Source organism: Salmo salar, chromosome 14 (genome assembly GCF_965601325.2).
Source record: "Salmo salar chromosome 14, fSalSal1, whole genome shotgun sequence".
In the NCBI taxonomy this organism is placed as follows: domain Eukaryota; kingdom Metazoa; phylum Chordata; class Actinopteri; order Salmoniformes; family Salmonidae; genus Salmo; species Salmo salar.
Window position 1 is genome coordinate 80,321,337 of NC_138304.1, and position 19,714 is coordinate 80,341,050.

The window sequence follows — 19,714 nt, forward strand, 5'->3', positions numbered from 1 at the left end:
TCTTTGGTCTGTTTCCTTTACTTCTGTTTTGGAATGTCCCACTGACGGAATGAAGTAGGAGTAGTGTTGAACAGAGTAAAGCACTTGATTGCTGCAGCCATTACATGGGAAATGGCAGAGACACAATTCTTAAATATGTCTCAAAAGAAGCACTAAGGGCACTTTCTACTTATATGAAAAGAGGTACATTGAACTAATCATCTCAAAGAGAATCTCGCAGAAATATAGAGTAATTTGAGGGCCAACAGTCCAACCTACAGGACACCATGAACACTTAAAATAGAACACGAAGACATTTCAGAGATCAGATTTATTACATTTCATTATAATAAGGAGAGGCATTATAGATACAAATCTGTTAAGGTATGACAAAACATATACACATTTGAATATAAAAGCTAGTTAGTGTAGGAAATCTATAGGTTTAAAAGGCACTTTTACATTTTAGTAGATTCGCTGACCAGATATGTTAAGAAATATTATTAAAGCATCAAACCAACCTCATTATTTTTATATGTATATAAAAAACAGAATGATAAAACCAACCTCAAGTATGACTAACAACAACCTGGACTCATAGGTAGACTTAAAATAGTAAACGGAAAACAAATTAGTATGATGTTTGGTATGGTAGGTATTCATTTGTGTATGTCAATCATCTATTTCGTATGATGTTATGAATTTCAATTTGTATATATATATATATATTTCAATTTGTGTATATGTTACCAATTGTAATGTGTACAATATGTTACGAATATGCAAGGTTACAAATTCCAATTTGTGACTAATGTTAGCCACCTAGTTAACGGTTACCCCCTACAGTAGACATCTTCACCCCCGCGGAAATCTAGTTAGCATAATAATTTCAACAAAAAACCCCACCAAAGCTGTCTGTTAAAGAAAGCTGTTTTATTTTTGCGTAGGCTAAGTCTCAATCCACCACACACCAATGGCAGCCTTCTGCATTTGTGGTGGAAGGTTGCCAAGCTAGAGGTGTTTGCCAGACCATGACACATCCATGGGAAAAAAATAAGTCTGTAGCGTCCGAACGGGTCGGCCTAGAAACTAATATGACCACCACAGAAAGATGACTCATTAACACAATCCCCACGGGACTCGTCTGAAGTCGGTACTGACGATCTGCCAACTTCAGTCTGTAGCATCTGAACAGTTTGGGCTACACACTAATATGACCCCTCGATGAAGAAGTGACTCTCCCGAACACGTCGGTTGTTTTGCTCTAGGATGCCCACAAGCCTTGTCTGAAGGTAGCTCGGTACCAGTAAAAACATTTATGGAAGTATGCAATGTGTAACTTTTTGGGCTACCCGGCCAAATTCACATAGAAAAGTGACAGATCTATACCACACTTCTGTGTGTGCCATTTCTATGTTTCCCATTCTGAAGTTTAATTTGTGTGTGTTACTTTCGGTTTTATACACCATCTTCAAAACAGCTGAAAATACAATATATTTTGTTATGGAAAAAAAAGTATATTTCACAGCGGTTTAGATGTTACATTGATTCTCTACACCAGGGTTTCCCCAAACTCGGTCCTCGGGATCCCAAGGGGTGCACGTTTTGGTTTTTGCCCAAGCACTACACACCTGATTCAAATAATTAAAGCTTGATATCATTATTTTATGTATACCGAAAGGGGTCCTAAAATTCTAAATCAAGTTGCTAAATGATCCTTGGTATGGCTATCTAGACGCTTAAGGAATAAGGTTAAAGGTAGCTAGCATGCTAAGTACTTGCAAAGTAGCTAAAAAGTATTAAGTAGTCGCAAAGTTGCCAATTAGCGAAAATTGTCTGTGATGATTCACCCACCCAGCCAACCACCCTCCTTTCGTTTTTGCCTTAAATACCGGTTTTATGTGATCATACCAAATGTTGCATATACTCATTTGAGTGTCCCAGATTCTCGTTTAATATGTTACGTCTAGTCAATGAGACAAGCCTGGACATTAAAAAAAAAAAAAAAGACAGTGGTCCCCTTCTTCAAGCAGCACAATGAAAATGTTTTTACCCAGTAGTGTGACTCAAAACATGCCAAACAGTAAAGCAAATCTGAAAAGACACCCACCCTATTCCTACTTAGGAATTAAGGTACCATTTGGGACAGCCCTGGATGGAATGTGTAGGCCTTTAGTTGAAGTCTCGGTTAGAGAGGATGAGAGGAGCTACCAAGGTCCAGAGGTAGAGAGCCAAGCCTATCCAGCTAGAGCTAATCTTCACCCACACTGCTGGCATACTGCTCTGCATGGCCTGGTAGTCTGCGTCAGGTCTGGGGAGGAATCAGGATCAATCACATTTTATTTACCATCTCAAAAACACATAGACGATGTGTTGTGTTTATATTTTTATTTTAAATCGGGTTGTCTGAGTACCACAAGACTGTTAGCCTGCTGACCTAAAGCCCTGGCATTAAATTGGGGAGCTGACGCATGTATTCAGGTCTTAAACAACGTGAATCACCTCAGTTATACCTGTACACATTCCTATTCCTCTATCCCATCACATATAACCAAAGAAAAACAGAGCTACTTACTGGTACCAGTTGGTGAGTGTCATCATGATGTATAGGGAGGCCAGGCACAGGCTGAAATGGAAGAAGGAGTAAGAGTAGGTGACCGCATCTTCCTCATTGTCCACAGCCCGTCTGACCCCGTCCTCCCCTGTGGCCGCCTCATGGTCGTCTGCAGCCAGACCCTGGTCCTCCTCTGTCTGCATCAGCCTGTTTACCTGGGTGTTGTTGGATGAACGGATACTGCAGGCGAGGAGAGGGAAAGAGCAGGAAACCCGTCAGGAAAAAAAGGTAAGTGATGTGGACAGGTTTGAAGGGTCTGGATTTTATTTGAAAGAGCTCTGAACCAGTGTTTCTCAAATCCAGTCCTGAGGATCCACAGGCTTAATCAAGCACAGTACTTCGATCAGGTGTCTCTGGTCTGGGCTGCTACAAAGAGTACCTGGTCCAGTCCTGTAAAGTAACAAAGTATTTCTACTTTGTTACTGTACTTAAGTAGTTTAGGGTATCTGTACTTTACAATTTATACACTGCTCAAAAAAATGAAGGGAACACTTAAACACCACAATGTAACTCCAAGTCAAATCACACTTCTGTGAAATCAAACTGTCCACTTAGGAAGCAACACTGATTGACAATACATTTCACATGCTGTTGTGCAAATGGAATAGACAACAGGTGGAAATTATAGGCAATTAGCAAGACACCCCCAATAAAGGAGTGGTTCTGCAGGTGGGGACCAAAGACCACTTCTCAGTTCCTATGCTTCCTGGCTGATGTTTTGGTCCCTTTTGAATGCTGGCGGTGCTTTTACTCTAGTGGTAGCATGAGACGGAGTCTACAACCCACACAAGTGGCTCAGGTAGTGCAGCTCATCCAGGATGGCACATCAATGTGAGCTGTGGCAAGAAGGTTTGCTGTGTCTGTCAGCGTAGTGTCCAGAGCATGGAGGCGCTACCAGGAGACAGGCCAGTACATCAGGAGACGTGGAGGAGGCCGTAGGAGGGCAACAACCCAGCAGCAGGACCGCTACCTCTGCCTTTGTGCAAGGAGGAGTAGGAGAAGCACTGCCAGAGCCCTGCAAAATGACCTCCAGCAGGCCACAAATGTGCATGTGTCTGCTCAAACGGTCAGAAACAGACTCCATGAGGGTGGTATGAGGGCCCGACGTCCACAGATGGGGGTTGTGCTTACAGCCCAACACCGTGCAGGACGTTTGGCATTTGCCAGAGAACACCAAGATTGGCAAATTCGCCACTGGCGCCCTGTGCTCTTCACAGATGAAAGCAGGTTCACACTGAGCACGTGACAGAGTCTGGAGACGCCGTGGAGAACGTTCTGCTGCCTGCAACATCCTCCAGCATGACCGGTTTGGCGGTGGGTCAGTCATGGTGTGGCATTTCGTTGGGAGGGGCCGCACAGCCCTCCATGTGCTCGCCAGAGGTAGCCTGACTGCCATTAGGTACCGAGATGAGATCCTCAGACCCCTTGTGAGACCATATGCTGGTGCGGTTGGCCCTGGGTTCCTCCTAATGCAAGACAATGCTAGACCTCATGTGGCTGGAGTGTGTCAGCAGTTCCTGCAAGAGGAAGGCATTGATGCTATGGACTGGCCCGCCCGTTCCCCAGACCTGAATCCAATTGAGCACATCTGGGACATCATGTCTCACTCCATCCACCAACGCCACGTTTCACCACAGACTGTCCAGGAGTTGGCGGATGCTTTAGTCCAGGTCTGGGAGGAGATCCCTCAGGAGACCATCCGCCACCTCATCAGGAGCATGCCCAGGCGTTGTAGGGAGATCATACAGGCACAGAGGCCACACACACACACTACTGAGCCTCATTTTGACTTGTTTTAAGGACATTACATCAAAGTTGGATCAGCTTGTAGTGTGGTTTTCCACTTAAAATTTTGAGTGCGACTCCAAATCCAGACCTCCATGGGTTGATAAATTGGATTTCCATTGATTATTTTTGTGTGATTTTGTTGTCAGCACATTCAACTATGTAAAGAAAAAAGTATTTAACCTGTTTAGGATAGGGGGCAGTATTTTCACGGCCGGATAAAAAAACGTACCCGATTTAATCTGGTTATTACTCCTGCCCAGAAACTAGAATATGCATATAATTGTTTGATTTGGATAGAAAACACCCTAAAGTTTCTAAAACCGTTTGAATGGTGTCTGAGTATAACAGAACTCATATGGCAGGCCAAAACCTGAGAAGATTGCATACAGGAAGTGCCCTCTGACCATTTCTTGGCCTTCTATAGCCTCTTTATGGAAAATAGAGGATCTCTGCTGTAACGTGACATTTTCTAAGGCTCCCATAGGCTCTCAGAAGGCGCCAGAACGGGGAATGATGACTCTGCAGTCCCTGGCTGAAAAACAGTAGCGCAGTTGGATAGTGGTTGATCTGAGAACAATGAAACGGGTGTGCGCGTGCACGTGAAGAGTCCATTTTACATTTTCAGTCTGAACGAAAACAACGTCGCCCGGTCGGAATATTATCGCTATTTTACGAGGAATCGCATAAAAATTGATTTTAAACAGCGTTTGACATGCTTCGAAGTACGGTAATGGAATATTTGTAATTTTTTTGTCACGATACGTGCCGGCGCGTCACCCTTCGGATAGCGTCTTGAACGCAAGAACAAAACGCCGTTATTTGGATATAACTATGGATTATTTGGAACCAAAACAACATTGGGTGTAAACTAGAAGTCCTGGGAGTGCATTCTGACGAAGAACAGCAAAGGTAATCCAATTTTTCTTATAGTAAATCTGAGTTTGGTGACTGCCAAACTTGGTGGGTGTCAAAATAGCTAGCCATGATGGCCGGGCTATCTACTCAGAATATTGCAAAATGTGCTTTCACCGAAAAGCTATTTTAAAATCTGACACCGCGATTGCATAAAGGAGTTCTGTATCTATAATTCTTAAAATAATTATGTTTTTTGTGAACGTTTATCGTGAGTAATGTAGTAAATTCACCGGAAGTTAGCGGTGGGTATGCTAGTTCTGAACGTCACATGCTAATGTAAAAAGCTGGTTTTTGATATAAATATGAACTTGATTGAAGAAAACATGCATGTATTGTATAACATAATGTCCTAGGAGTGTCATCTGATGAAGATCATCAAAGGTTAGTGCTGCATTTAGCTGTGGTTTTAGTGACATATGTTAGCTTGAAAAATGGGTGTGATTACTTCTGGCTGGGTACTCTCCTGACATAATCTAATGTTTTGCTTTCGTTGTAAAGCCTTTTTGAAATCGGACAATGTGGTTAGATAAAGGAGAGTCTTGTCTTTAAAATGGTGTAAAATAGTCATATGTTTGAAAAATTTAAGTTTTTGGATTTCTAACGTGTTTGTAATTCGCGCCACGCCCCATCATTGGATATTGGAGCGGTGTTCCGCTAGCGGAACATCTAGATGTAAGAGGTTAATGAGATTATTTCATTCATTCAGATCTAGGATGTGTTATTTTAGTGTTCCCTTTATTTTTTTGAGCAGTGTATATTTATGCACGCGCGCAGCCGGTTTCGGTTCCGTGAGGACGAACACCCTTGGCTGTATCTAAAATGTTTTATTTTCTCAGGACGAATCCTTTATTCCATTGGAGGAAATGTCTGTTATGTTTACCAAAAGTTCAGGAAATACTAGCGTCAAAGAACTCGCCACCATTAGCTAAACTAACTAACTAGCCCATATTTGCTAATGCAACAAGCAGTGTTAGTTGATGCTAGCTAATCCTATACCTAAATAGTTTAACTACCTACTTTAGCTGGCTAAAAATGTGCCCAGATTTGGGGAGCTTTGTTAACGCAATCGAACTGACATAGCCAATTCACCCCCCCCCCCCCCGCCCAACGTCAGACAGCCCACAACTTTGGACACACTAGCGATTGGAGGACTAAGTAAACTTGAGCGCAACGTTTAAATGGACTGGAAAATAACATTACGTTTTATGACTAAAGACACCCTTCTAGATTTTATTGCAATTTATGTAAGTTGAGTTTTCAAAAAAGTAATATGTATACACATTTTGTTGGACACGCTGTATATCGCAAAATTCAACTGCGCGACATACCACACATTTAATATAGAACGTTTTACCTCTGACATACAGCTAACGGATTTGCTAATGTTGGTATCAAAAAGCTGATGGTTGTATTTCCACTGAAATGTCAAACATGCTAATTGCTAACCCCTTAGCTAACATTTTTACAACACCAATAATCACAAAACATTGATGGCTTGATCACAAGATAACTGTTGGTAATGTTTCTTAAACAATGTTAAAAATACGGGGTGCTACGCTAGTCCGAATCGGGTCACATTTCCGTCAGCTAACATGGAACCCAAACCGGCTGCGCGCGTGCGCCATCATACATTAATTTGGTCCCCCCACACCAAAGGTGATCACGACACGCAGGTTTAAATATCAAAACAAACTCTGAACCAATTATATTAATTTGGGGACAGTTCGAAAAGCATTAAACATTTATGGCAATCTAGCTAGTTAGCTTGCACTTGCTAGTTAATTTGTCCTATTTAGCTAGCTTGCTGTTGCTAGCTAATTTGTTATTTTACCTGAAATGCACAAGGTCCTCTACTCTGCCAATTAATCCACATAAAACCGGCAACCGAATCGTTTCTAGTCATCCGTCTTCCTTCCAGGCCCTTAATTCTCGACTTTATATTGCGATTGGCAACTTTCATAAATTAGGTGCATTACCGCCACCGACCTCATTCGTCTTTCAGTCACCCACGTGGGTATAACCAATGAGAAGATGGCACGTGGGTACCTTTTTCTATAAACCAATGCGGAGATGGGAGAGGCAGGACTTGCAGCGCGATGTGCGTCAGAAATAGAACTGATTTCTATTTTAGCCCTTGGCAACGCAGACGCTCATTGGCGCGCGCGAGCAGTGTGGGTGCAATAATTGAATAACATAGATTTGTACATTTATTTTGCAACGCTCGAGCACGCGGCGCGAGCGGTGTGGTCAGCCTGTGACGTTAGTCAAGCCAAATACCCGTTTCTCTAAAACACTCCTGGTCAAGCTAGCTAACGTTAGGTTTCCAAATGTTTGCCAACACCCACTAGTTTAGCTAGAAATGTTATTCCTTGTGTTAGTTTATACAGTTGTTCTTCTCACCTAGCTAATTACTGTAGACTTACATTAGCTAGATCAATGAACATTGTAATATTCATATGTCAAACTCAGTTAACTAAATGTTGTTTATAGCGTTAAAATTAGGATCCTATACCTTAAGTATTTGGTGATGGTAGTTACCTAGTTAACTGTCTTTTCCTATTATTATTATTATTATTATTATTATTACAGAGAAAGCATGTACACCATCTTAGGAACTGACAGCAAACACACTGAAGAGAACATGCCTCTGACACTCCCTCCACCATCAAGCAGAGCACATTACTGAAGGCAGCATCTCAAATCCATCAACAAAGCTGTGGTGAAGTATATGGTCCAAGGGCTCCAACCATTCGCTGTAGTAGAACAAGAACCATTCCGTTTGCAGGATCTGCAGCCTAACTCAACGATAAGGTCAAGGCCCACACTGCGCTCCAGCATTAATGAAGCATCCAAGGAAATGAAGGTGACTGAGGCCATGAGGAGTTGACCACGTCGCCGCCACCACCGACTGCTGATAGACCCTGAGTCTCAGATGCTCTGCAGCCCCGGCCTGTAAACAGTTGAGAGGATCGCACACCTTTGATGTGTTGGCAGGCACCCTAAATGACATCCATTCTGAGTTCGAAATCCGGAGTAAGATTGTCTGTTCTCACAATGACTACCTTATTCAAAGCTTTCCAAGTTTTTGGAGAAGGTGAAAACAACGAGGCAGTCGAAGCAGTGGGTGGTGGTGAGGCAGCTAGCCAGGACAATGGTGAAGAGGAACAAGAGGAGATTGAAGTGAAGTTTGATGTGGCAACGATCCTGAATGAAGATGGTTGAAAGCACCAGCTGCTGAAGCACCAGTGTTGTGCTTGCCACCTACTCAACTAAGGCTCTACAGGCAATGCCCTGAAAGCAACATCCAGTGAGGCTTAAAAAATAAAGTCTTCTGTTCAACATTTGGCAAGTGCCACACACTTTAGAACAAATGCAGGAGATCTACACTTGCAGCCGAAACCACTGAAGATAATTGCGACCTCCAGCTGCTACGCCCGAATGCTACAAGGTGGAACTCCTGGTTCATGGTTGTAGAAAGACTCCCGAGGATCAAAGGAGAGGCGGCCGTCAGTTCTCTGCACAGACTTCAAGGTTCCAATGTAAGTAAGGATTGTATTTTATAAATGTAAGGTCTTGAATATCATAAATATGTTGCAGTGTTTCCTGACCCTTTGCTTGGGGACTAATAACCGTTTCACATATTGTAGCCATACACTATCATTTAGTCAACTACTCATCCAGCCATTGATTACGGTTGTTAAATCAGGCAAAATGGTTAGTGGTCCCCTTTGTAGGTTAGGAAACATTAGTAGCATTTTATTGTTTTTCTTCCGCAGGTTCAATCCAGCTGAACTCGCCTTTCTCACAGAGTATGCTGCCCCTGGGCTCATGGTGGCAAAGGCCATCAACATCCTGCAGGCTGAAACCAATGTCCAGGTGGGGTGGCTACTTCCAGCTATCAACTTGCTGATCACAAAACTTGACCGAATCAAGGTTGTCCCTGAAGTACTATAAGCCTCTAGTGGATGCGCTAAAGCTGGGACTGAAGAAGTACGTCAGCCACGTTTCAAGACCCTGAGCTGATCGCAGCTGCAATCCTTTTCCCCAAATTCACAACAACTTGGAAGAAGGATGACGCCACCATCAGAATGGATAAGACAAAAATGTGGTTAATTAACAATATTTTATTCATAAACAACTTTTGTAGTGTACATTTTGACACTTCATAGATTTGAGAAGCAGCCATTTAAACTACAATCCTGACTTTGTAGTTCAGTCCAATGGGTAGCCTACTTAGCCTTGTTGCTTGATTTATATAGATGGGGGATGGATTAATGTAGGCTCACAAAAAACATAACTGCATGATTTCTATTGTCATCTTCCTTGTATTTCAGGAATGTACTACATCAAGGACCACATGGAAGAACCATGCAGCTAGGTGATGGCACCAGTTCAACAGAAGGACTTCTCTGCCATGAAGGCATCTCAAGCACAATAAAGCTCCAAACAGCTGGACAGATACCTGGCCTGTTCAGCTAATCATTGGGAGTTGCTCAAGTCCTTCCCAGCAGTCTGTAAGCTGTCTGATGTTGAACACACCCTTACCTGCCTCAGCTGCCTGTGAAAGGCTGTTCAGCATTGCAGGACTTGTTTTCAGCCCCAGGAGAACAGGGCTGGTTTCCAGAAACTTTGAAAACCATCTTTTACTGAAGATGAACAGCAAATTCTTCAACTTCAAGTAATAACACCTTAATGCTAGCAAGCCCAAGGAAAGGGATGCCTTATGCGTTTCGTTAAGTCACATTTAAAATTCACAAGTTATAGGTGTCCATGTTAAAGGTATGACCTGACACACTGATTTCTAATACAGTTCCATCAGTGGTGGTGTCCTCATATTCCTACAGTGAGGCTGTGTGCAGATCTGTACATGTACTTTTGATGAGTTACCTTAACACAATGTATAGGGTTCTATACTTTTTTTTCCTCAAGCAAAGCGACTGATTGTAACTGCTTATGTTTAGTGGCTATATTTTGTCTGTAAGATGTATTTTTAAGTGTTATCTGAGCACTTTTTGCACCCGTAAGACTTACCTTTCAGAAAAGCTCAAACCAAATAAAAGATCTGTCTGTTCTGCTTTTCGGATTTACGGCTCTTACGTTTCATACTTAAAGTAGCCGATATTAAAATGTACTTCAAGACTTTTACTCAAGTAATAGTCTAATGAGTGACTTTTCTTCTAATGAGTCATTTTCCAGTATGGTATCTTTACTTTTACTCAAGTATGGCTTTTGGTTACCTTTTCCACCACTGCCTGTGGGAGAGAACTGGAGATCCTTACTCTAGGTTGTGATGTCATACCTGGCATACAGAGTGCAGAAGAAGAAGATGACCAGTCCTATGATGCCCTGTGCATCCCACCACTGGACCGCTTGTCCTGGGGCAGGTGTAGGGCTGGGGGTGTTGTTGACCAGACTCAGCAGGCTGGGGTTACACTTACGGTCTGTAGGAAGAAAGATAATACTGCCATACCGATGAAGGCCAAAATGTTATGCTTTTAACCGAGAGAGTCACATCTATTTTTCTATTTCTCGTGATTTTTGGCTGCAACTCATTTCATGTTGGATGAAGTGATCGCTGACCCAAACTGATCTTTCAGGTAAAATATGCTTCTTCACGTAGTCTTTGTTGCAGACTTCCCATTAAGTGAAGTCCATGAGTCAGTATGCAGCCATGTGAGTCAGGGTTACGAGCATTGTGAACCATGATTCTGAACAGGGTCATCAGTGGGGTCGTGATGAAACTTACTGGGGTTGTTGGTCATGGCAGACCATGTGACATACATTGTGTAGAGGGAGATGAGGGAGGCCTGGAGCAGGCCTGAGCTAGGCTGGGCCTCCTGGGGGAAAATAAATACATAAATAAGTAAATAAACAAGACAGACACACCACACATTAGTCTAACGCTGTTCAACAACATTCACATGAACAAATTGTTCACAGGTGCAATATGCAGAAATTGCGCCGCCATTTCCTGGTTGCTAAAATTCAAACAGTTCGCCTAATTTCTGTGTGACAATACAAGCAGTCATTGTGTAGAGAATCCTTGTATCACTACAGCTGTGAAATATAATTTCCATGACCAAAAATATTGTATTTTCAGCTGTTTGAAACTGGTGTACAAAATCGAAAGTAAAAGACAAAAACGAAACTTAAGCATAGAAATAGTGCAGATAGAACAGATCTACCACTTAAACGTGCTTTCAATGAGAAAAACAGATCTATAACTCAGATATTGTAGTTAACATTTTGATGATCTTTGCTAATTGCAAACATTGCTAATATTTACACTCCAGAATGAACTTCAGTATGTGTATGCATTTCAAAGAGTGCAGGCTGTTTCAGTCTTGTTCCTCAAAGAAACATTGTACTCGATAAAACTGTGGGAACTTTCAGTGTGCATGTTTCGATCTTTCGAGACTGAAACCTCACCTGAACTTTGGGCAGGACTGCAACAATGGAGATGATGATGCAAAAGATTAAATTAAGGCTGATGAAGATCTTGTGTTCAGTGCAGTCATCTCCCGTGGTGTAGTAGACATAGAACAACACCACAGCAGAGAAGGCCAGGGCATAGTGTAGCACCGTGAATGACAGGAGAGCTGTGGGAGGGGAAACATAAGAATAGATCACATTATAATGTTATGAAATTATTTTTCATTTGCACTAGAAAACCAGGGTCAGGGTCAATTTCACTTCAATTCAGGAATTAAACTGAAATAGCCATTTTTGTCAGGAACTTTCTCAGGGAAATGTCAGTTTACTTACTGAACTGACTGAATAAAAAAATAGAACTGACCCCAAACCTGGAGAAAACATTGACAAAATGTGAATTTAAAATGGAGGTAGACAACACCAATTTAAAATTAGCAGACTGTATTAACGATCAGTACCTGCAAACCAGCACTTGCTGTTTCCCTCCTCAGCATTCTCCAGCCAGGACTGGTTCCAGGTGTGAGAAAAATCCACCAGCAGGATCAGTTGGATGATGATGAAGATGAAGGAACCCACTACGCCAAAGTAGAACCACACTGGAACACACACGGTGAGTTGTTAAAAGACAAAATATGCAATGGGTGATTAATTGACTACACGTTATTGGCAGTGGCGTTGCGTCACTTGGGCCGGGCCCACCAATATCCAGGAGATTTGCATGCAATTCTGTTATTTCATGTCACAATAATATCATATCAGTTAGCAAACTAAATTGTTTGCTAACTGATATGATATTATTGTGACATGAAATAACAGAATTGCATGCAAATCTCCTGGATATTGGTGGGCCCGGCCCAAGTGACGCAACGCCACTGCCAATAACATTTTGTGCTATTTTAATTGTATTTAAAAAAAATTGCTTGATCTAATAAAGTATATGTGGTCGCTTTCCCATTGTATTGGTACATTTTCATTGAGTCAGGCAGCCCCAAACTGCAACTGTTCCAGCCTCGTTCAGTGCTTTCTACATTTTCCCCACCAATATTTTTGTTAAAATTGACGCTGGTTAGTGTTTAGAGGAAGCTATTTAACATTGAAGTAATATAATAGAGTATACCTGTGTTGAATGTCCCATCTGGAATGAAGAAGGCTCCTACAGTTATCCCCACCAGTATAAGGAACTTGAAGAACCAGAATCTGAGAGGACAAAGCCACAGGCATTCATTCAATACATCACTTCATACAAAAAACAAGTCCTGTGTCTGTGAGCCATTAATAACAACAAAAAACTAAAAAAAGTCATATTTTATAGGGCAATATCACAATGTTTTTTCCATGGCTAAAAAATGAATTTAGCAGACCAACCTATTTGCTCCTGTTGCATGTAAAACATTTTGTGCTATAGCTTGGAAAATAAACAAATGTGACTCTGGATGACACCACAATTTTGTTTCCAACATTTGTGTTTTTTTCCTAAAGTTAAATCCACTTTGTGTTTTGTTTCCTTGCCATGATACAAACGAGAATGCAATATTTTATACTGGTATGTAAACAAATAAGGGTGTGGGGGGGATGCTTCGCTTCACTGCCCTGGTCTGGCCAGCAGAGGGCAATGTAATCCCAAAGATCGTTATCCATTACTATAAAAGTCCGCTACATACCCGTTCTGTATTGAGGCTCGGGGGTCCTTGCTGCTGCGAACACGGATCATGATGATGGAGAACAGGAAGAAGAAGCAGGCCATGGCAAAACACATGCGGTACACAGACTTGTAGCCCACGATGACATCACAGTTCACCTTGTTTTCAATGCCTGGTATGGTTATGGAGGTTCCACCAACACAGAACCCTGGTATCTGATAGATCAGTGAAGAAACATAGTAAGAATTGAACCAACAAGCTACGTAACTAACACAGGTCAAAACGTTGTCAACCACAGGGCCTTCTACACCAGCTTGGGTTCGAACCAGAGTCTCCTGCAAGCCACAAGTCTGTGTTAGCCCACTGAGCTAAAACCTTGGCACTAGTTCAGGGAGCTAACACATGTGTAGGTTTCAGGCAAGGCTCCTCATCAAGCAACCAAGACCAGGGTTGTGTTATGTGGTGTTACCTTCTTGAGCTGAGCCTCCATGCCAGGTAGGATCATGATGACAGAGACCAGGGACCCCAGCAGCAGCAGGAAGGAGAAGGCCAGCCGGGACACAGTGGAGTTGTAGGTGGAGGGACAGCATCCTGACAGCAGACAGGGAGCGGAGCCACACAGACATGATGCCTAGATAGATTGCACGCACAAGTCACATTTTTGGTGTGCCAGAGAGAGATGGCATAATCTGGCAAATACATGCATGGTTTGTGTGTTTGCAACAAATCTACTGTGCGCCACTGCCTGTTATTCCCTTTATACAGCTCCATTCTTATTTATTTTCTTCCTCGTGTAGGTTACTATTTTATATTAAACTCTGCATCGTTGGGAAAGGCTCTTAAGCAAGAGTTTCACTGTAAAGTGACATAAAATTTGATGAACTTTTTTTTGTTGTCATGGCAACCATTGCATTTCCCATCCAAATGAGCCCGGACAACTGTTAATTGTATTGAAGGTAATCCTGCCAGTGACAATGACAGAGGCTGCCACTCATACAATTACAGTACAGCAATGAACACTAACACAGCCCCTGTCTGATGCGTGCTCTTTCTCAAGAAATATCTTTCCACGAATCCTTGTCTTCCCTCATAACATATTGGTGGAGATCCAAGGTCCTTTTCCAATGTGTTTTAAGAAGAAGCGTGGAGAGGATGGGAGCAATCAGGACAGATGAATTGAGGAAGACCCCAGTGGTGTGTATGTGTTGTATGAGGTCACAGAAGGATAATGCTCCTTGGGAGGCTTCTCTCTGCTCTGTGATGATTCATGAAGACTGTCAAGTCAAGAGATGCTGTGTGAACTATTGAGGCATAGGCTGGATCAGCCCAGAGATGGGTGAAGCATTGTTTAGTTGAGCACAGCCTATGATGTGGTAGCTGGGAAGGGTCAGCCAGCCGTCATTAAATGATTGCAAGTTACAGTGCATTCAGAAAATGTGATTATTTCCCCCATGTCATCAAGGAAGAATCTTGGTGGTTCCAAACGTCTTACATTTAAGAATGATGGAGGCCACTGTGTTCTTGGGGACCTTCATTGCTGCAGAAATGTTTTGTTACCTTTCCCCAGATCTGTGCCTCGACACAATCTTGTCTCAGAGCTGTCAACTTTGGGACCTTAGACTGGTGTATGCCTTTCCAAAACATGTCCAATCAATTGAATTGATCATAGGTGGACTCCAATCAAGTTGTAGAAACATCTCAAGGATGATCAATGGGAATAGGATGCACCTGAGCTCAAGTCTCATAGCAAAGGGTCTGAATAATTATGTAAATATGGTATGTTTTTTATTTTGAATACATTTGCAAAAATGTCTAAAAACCCGTTTTCACTTTGTCATTATGGGGTATTGTGTGTAGATTTTAGAATAAGGCTGTCACGTAACAAAATGTGGACCATGTCAAGTGTCTGAATTCTTTCCAAATGCAGGCTGTATGCACCAGGATAGGACATGAAGTGGCGCAGTAGTTACAAGCTTTTTCTCAGAGGGTGTAACCATTGTAGGTAAATCAGATACAGGGCTTTATGGTGAAGTGAGAATGTGGTATAATCTCTTCAATAGAAAGGGTCAATAGGCCTATCACCCTGTGCATGGTAATTTTAGTGGTGTGGGGGTCCCCAAAATTGGATGAAATTCAAGTTCTATTACTCAAGTAGGCTTAGAAAACGTTCAGTGACTATCAAATATACTAAACATGATTATTGAACTCGCCCGCAACACGGCATGAAACATGAAAATCAATCATTTTAGTCACACAGATGATTTGGGGTGGGAGAGGACAGCGTGACGCACTGAAACTGTATAGAAACCGGAAGTTAGCCTAACATGAAACTGCTGACTTTTTCAGCAAATAAAACCATGTTAATTGACCGACAAAACAAGTGTCTGTTTACCAAACGAAAGTATTTAAAACCACTTCTGATCAACATAACATATTAGAATATACTGGGAAAACAGTGTGTGTTTACATAAGGCCCCAAAAACAAACGTCGTTGCACACTCTCACAAAGTGAGCAAAATGACAAATAGGAAGTTAAATAATGTTTATACTTACACAGCTGGCGATTGAACACAATGCCATACACGCTCCCATTTCAGTTTAGAACGAATACCCCAGTCCTAATTAAACGTAGAAAACCCCAAAACATCAACAAGTTAGACTTGAAAACGTTGTGAACTAAAATGTGTAGTTTCCTTCAACGCTAGCCAAGCAGCAACAAGGCGTGTCTGGAGAATTAGGTACACCCTTTTGTTCGTCGGTAACTCAACACCGTCTACGGTGATAGGACCATGGGTGTCTTCAATACAACTTCTGGACTAATCAGTTGCTAATGCGTTTAATAATTTAATCATATAAATAGCTCACATTCTAACTGAGTCTTAAAGTTCAGAATTACATTTTTATATTAAAAACAACCGTATACTGTAATAAGTGGAAGACATACACATATAAATCATCTTCATGCTTGTTGATAAATCCTGGACAGTCAATGTGTAAATCACCTCTTTCCCTGATTATTCAACATCAGAAGGGAGAAGCATCAGCATTAAAACGGTCCATTTACCCCAGTTTGCACTTGACACTTGATGTTATGTTGTTAGAGTAGTTAAGAAGTCATCTGTAGCAGCTACTTACAGATTCCTTACTCAACTGAAAAATCTATCTATAGTAATTGGGCTGGCAAATGAATAGGCAGGGGCAATTTCTCAGATTGTTCTGGCAATTCTCAAAAATAGGAACATCATGAGAGTTAGGATGTTTGATATGCTTTTTACATGTATTGTAACAAAGACAATAAAATAGAAAAACATGATAAAAGTGGCCATTTTAGGCCTATACGTTCCCCCTGTAAGACCAATGATCTGTGAACTTACAGTTGAAGTCAGAAGTTTACATACACTTAGGTTGGAGTCATTGAAACTCGTTTTTCAACCACTCCACACATTTCTTGTTAACAAATTATAGTTTTGTCAAGTTGGTTAGGACATCTACTGTGTGCATGACACAAGTAATCTTTCCAACAATTGTTTACAGACAGATTAATTCACTTATAACTCACTGTATCACAATGACAGTGGGTCAGTATTTACATACAGTAAGTTGACTGTGCCTTTAAACAGCTTGGTAAATTCCAGAAAATGTCATGCTTTAGAAGCTTCTGATAGGCTAATTGACATAATTTGAGTCAATTGGAGGTGTATATGTGGATGTATTTCAAGGCCTACCTTCAAATTCAGAGCTTCTTTGCTTGAGATCATGTGAGAATCTAAAGAAATCAGCCAAGACCTCAGAAAAACAATTGTAGGCCTCCACAAGTTTGCTTCATCCTTGGGAGCAATTTCCAAACGCCTGAAGGTACCACCTTCATCTGTACAAACAATAGTACACAAATATAAACATCATGGGACCACACAGCCGTTATACCGCACAGGAAGGAGACGCATTCTGTCTCCTAGAGGTGAACATACTTTGGTGTGAAAAGTGCAAATCAATCCCAGAACAACAGCAAAGGACCTTGTGAAGATGCTGGAAGAAACGGGTACAAAAGTATCTATATCCACAATAAAACAAGTCCTATATCAACATAACCTGAAAGGCCACTCAGCAAGGAAGAAGCCCCTGCTCCAAAACCACCATAAAAAAGCCAGACTACGGTTTGCAACTACACATGGGGACAAAGATCATACTTTTCGGAGAAATCTCTGGTATGACGAAACAAAAATAGAACTGTTTGGCCATAATGACCATTATGTTTGGAGGAAAAATATGGAAGCTTGCAAGCTGAAGAACACCATCCCAACTGCGAAGTACAGGGGTGGCAGCATCATGTTGTGGGGGTGCTTTGCTGCAGGAGGGACTGGTGAACTTCACAAAATAGATGGCATCATGAGGGAGGAAAATTATGTGGATATATTGAAGCAAAATCTCAAGACATCAGTCTGGAAGTTAAAGCTTGGTCGCAAATGGGTCTTCCAAATGGACAGTGACCCCAAGCATACTTCCAAAGTTGTGGCAAAAAGGACAACAATGTCAAGATATTGGAGTGGCCATCACAAAGCCCTAACCTCAATCCTATAGAAAATTTGTGGCCAGAACTGAAAAAGCATGTGTGAGCAAGGAGGCCTACAAACCTGACTCAGTTACACCAGCTCTGTCATGAGGAATGGGCCAAAATTCACCCAACTTATTGTGGGAAGCTTGTGGAAGGCTACCTGAAATGTTTGACCCAAGTTAATCAATTTAAAGACAATGCTACCAAATACACACAATTAGTATGTCAACTTCTGACCCACTGGGAATGTGATGAAAGAAATAAAAGCTGAAATAAATCATTCTCTCTACTATTATTCTGAGATTTCACATTCTTAAAATAAAGTGGTGATCCTAACTGACCTAAGACAGGGAATTTTTACTAGGATTAAATGTCAGGAATTGTGAAAAACTGAGTTTACATACACCTTAGCAAAATACATTTCAACTCCGGACTTCAACTGTAAATGATACAGACAACACCTTGGTGTCATTATACTCCTAATTGTGTGCTCTAAATATGGAGTATGACTACATTCTGAAATACAATTTTACACATGAATTTATTCAACACGAATCCCCCTGGTGATGACATTATTATCTGGAACTTGTGAGAACACCAACTTGTTTGAGTAGACCATAGAATCTGAGGGTTCCATAAAGAGAATTGAGATCATGAGGGGTTTTGAATTCTGAGAGCCATTTTGTTCTGTGACCTAAAAATGGGTGTATTCATTAGTCGGATTCCATTGCAAAACATTGTCTGTTACTCCAAACGGAAAACGTTCCATTTGTGCTGTTTGGTTCCTAGAGTAAATGGTAAACGGTTTTCCGTTGCAAAAAGTTTTGCGACAGACAAAATGTTTAGCAACGGAATCCGACTACTGAATACAGCCCAGTTCATCCAGAGACACATGGCGGCCATTGCTGTTGAGGTACGAGTTTATCGATATGATCATAGTCATCCTCAGTATATTCTACACAGACGGTGTAAGCCCCAATTGACGGCACTCCTTGACCTTCTTCAAAATGCTTCAGTTGGGTTACTTTATTTTCTCTGTCCATGCATCTATCATCGGCCCATCTTTGCAACAAACGAATGCAGCTTTCTACACTAAATGCCAATGTTAAAATGAACACCTCAATGATGACAAGTTCATACATCCTCATACTGTTCTTCACCAGCAACATAAGCAAAAGAAAACAATAGAAAGTGATTAAGAATTAGACAGTGGTTTCTTCAAGGGAACAACACTCCTAATCTAAAGTATAAACTCTCCAGTCAATACAAAGAACAATGAGTGTCCAATTGTATTTGATGAGGGAGAAAATATTCTGATACCCTGCCACACATGAATGTTTGACGAAACCAATGCCGGTGTGGGTGAAGGCTTTTTGTTCCAGCAAGCACTAACACAACTGATACCAATCAAGTCGTGAATGATGACTATGGTTGACAGAATCCGGGGTGTTGCTGATTGGCACTCAACTGCTTACACTGTCCCTAGAGTTCAGGGCCTGTATTCACATAGCTTCTCAGATTGAAGTGACTCAAATCCTATTCTTTTGTATATCCGATTCGAATCGGTTCATTTTCCTGCAGTCTGAACAGCCAAAAAGCACATGGAATCAGATATTTCAAGCCACATTTCGAACCACCTTCGTCTATCCTTTTGTGGGCCTTAAGCGAGATTTGGTGGTGGGGCAATCTTTTTTGTGCCCACCTGTTGACAGCAGAGAGAAACATTTGTCTTTTAAAGTTTTTCCTGTAATTCTACATATTTTGCCATGGGGCGTAGAGAAAACGTTGCAGTTT

General features: G+C 41.6%; 1 protein-coding gene across 2 annotated transcripts; it reads right to left on the minus strand.

Annotated features, from left to right (window-relative positions):
• Positions 1 to 295: 295 nt before the first annotated feature.
• Positions 296 to 16,127, minus strand: LOC106570256 (serine incorporator 1). Of its 2 annotated transcripts, none has more exons than XM_014142371.3 (10): positions 15,922 to 16,127; positions 13,838 to 13,999; positions 13,390 to 13,583; positions 12,846 to 12,925; positions 12,187 to 12,324; positions 11,726 to 11,895; positions 11,043 to 11,133; positions 10,596 to 10,737; positions 2,555 to 2,773; positions 296 to 2,290 (listed from the first exon to the last, which is right to left on the minus strand). In XM_014142371.3, exons 1-10 carry the CDS (start codon positions 15,958 to 15,960, stop codon positions 2,152 to 2,154), a joined length of 1,374 nt encoding a protein of 457 aa, XP_013997846.1. In that variant the 5' UTR covers positions 15,961 to 16,127; the 3' UTR covers positions 296 to 2,151. The 2 variants fall into 2 exon arrangements, with proteins under 2 accessions (XP_013997846.1, XP_013997847.1); XM_014142372.3 differs by having other exon boundaries at positions 13,838 to 13,959; positions 15,922 to 16,097.
• Positions 16,128 to 19,714: the final 3,587 nt, after the last annotated feature.

What these genes read in the sequence shown, in the direction of transcription:
- LOC106570256 (XM_014142371.3), bottom strand. Translation starts at nt 15,960, where the DNA reads ATGGGAGCGTGTATGGCATTGTGTTCAATCGCCAGCTGT. An exon ending in TGTGTTCAATCGCCAGCTGT is followed by an intron (nt 14,000 to 15,921) that starts GTAAGTATAAAC and finishes CAATCTATCTAG; the next exon opens with GCATCATGTCTGTGTGGCTC. An exon ending in ACACTCACCAACTGGTACCA is followed by an intron (nt 2,291 to 2,554) that starts GTAAGTAGCTCT and finishes ATTCCTCCCCAG; the next exon opens with ACCTGACGCAGACTACCAGG.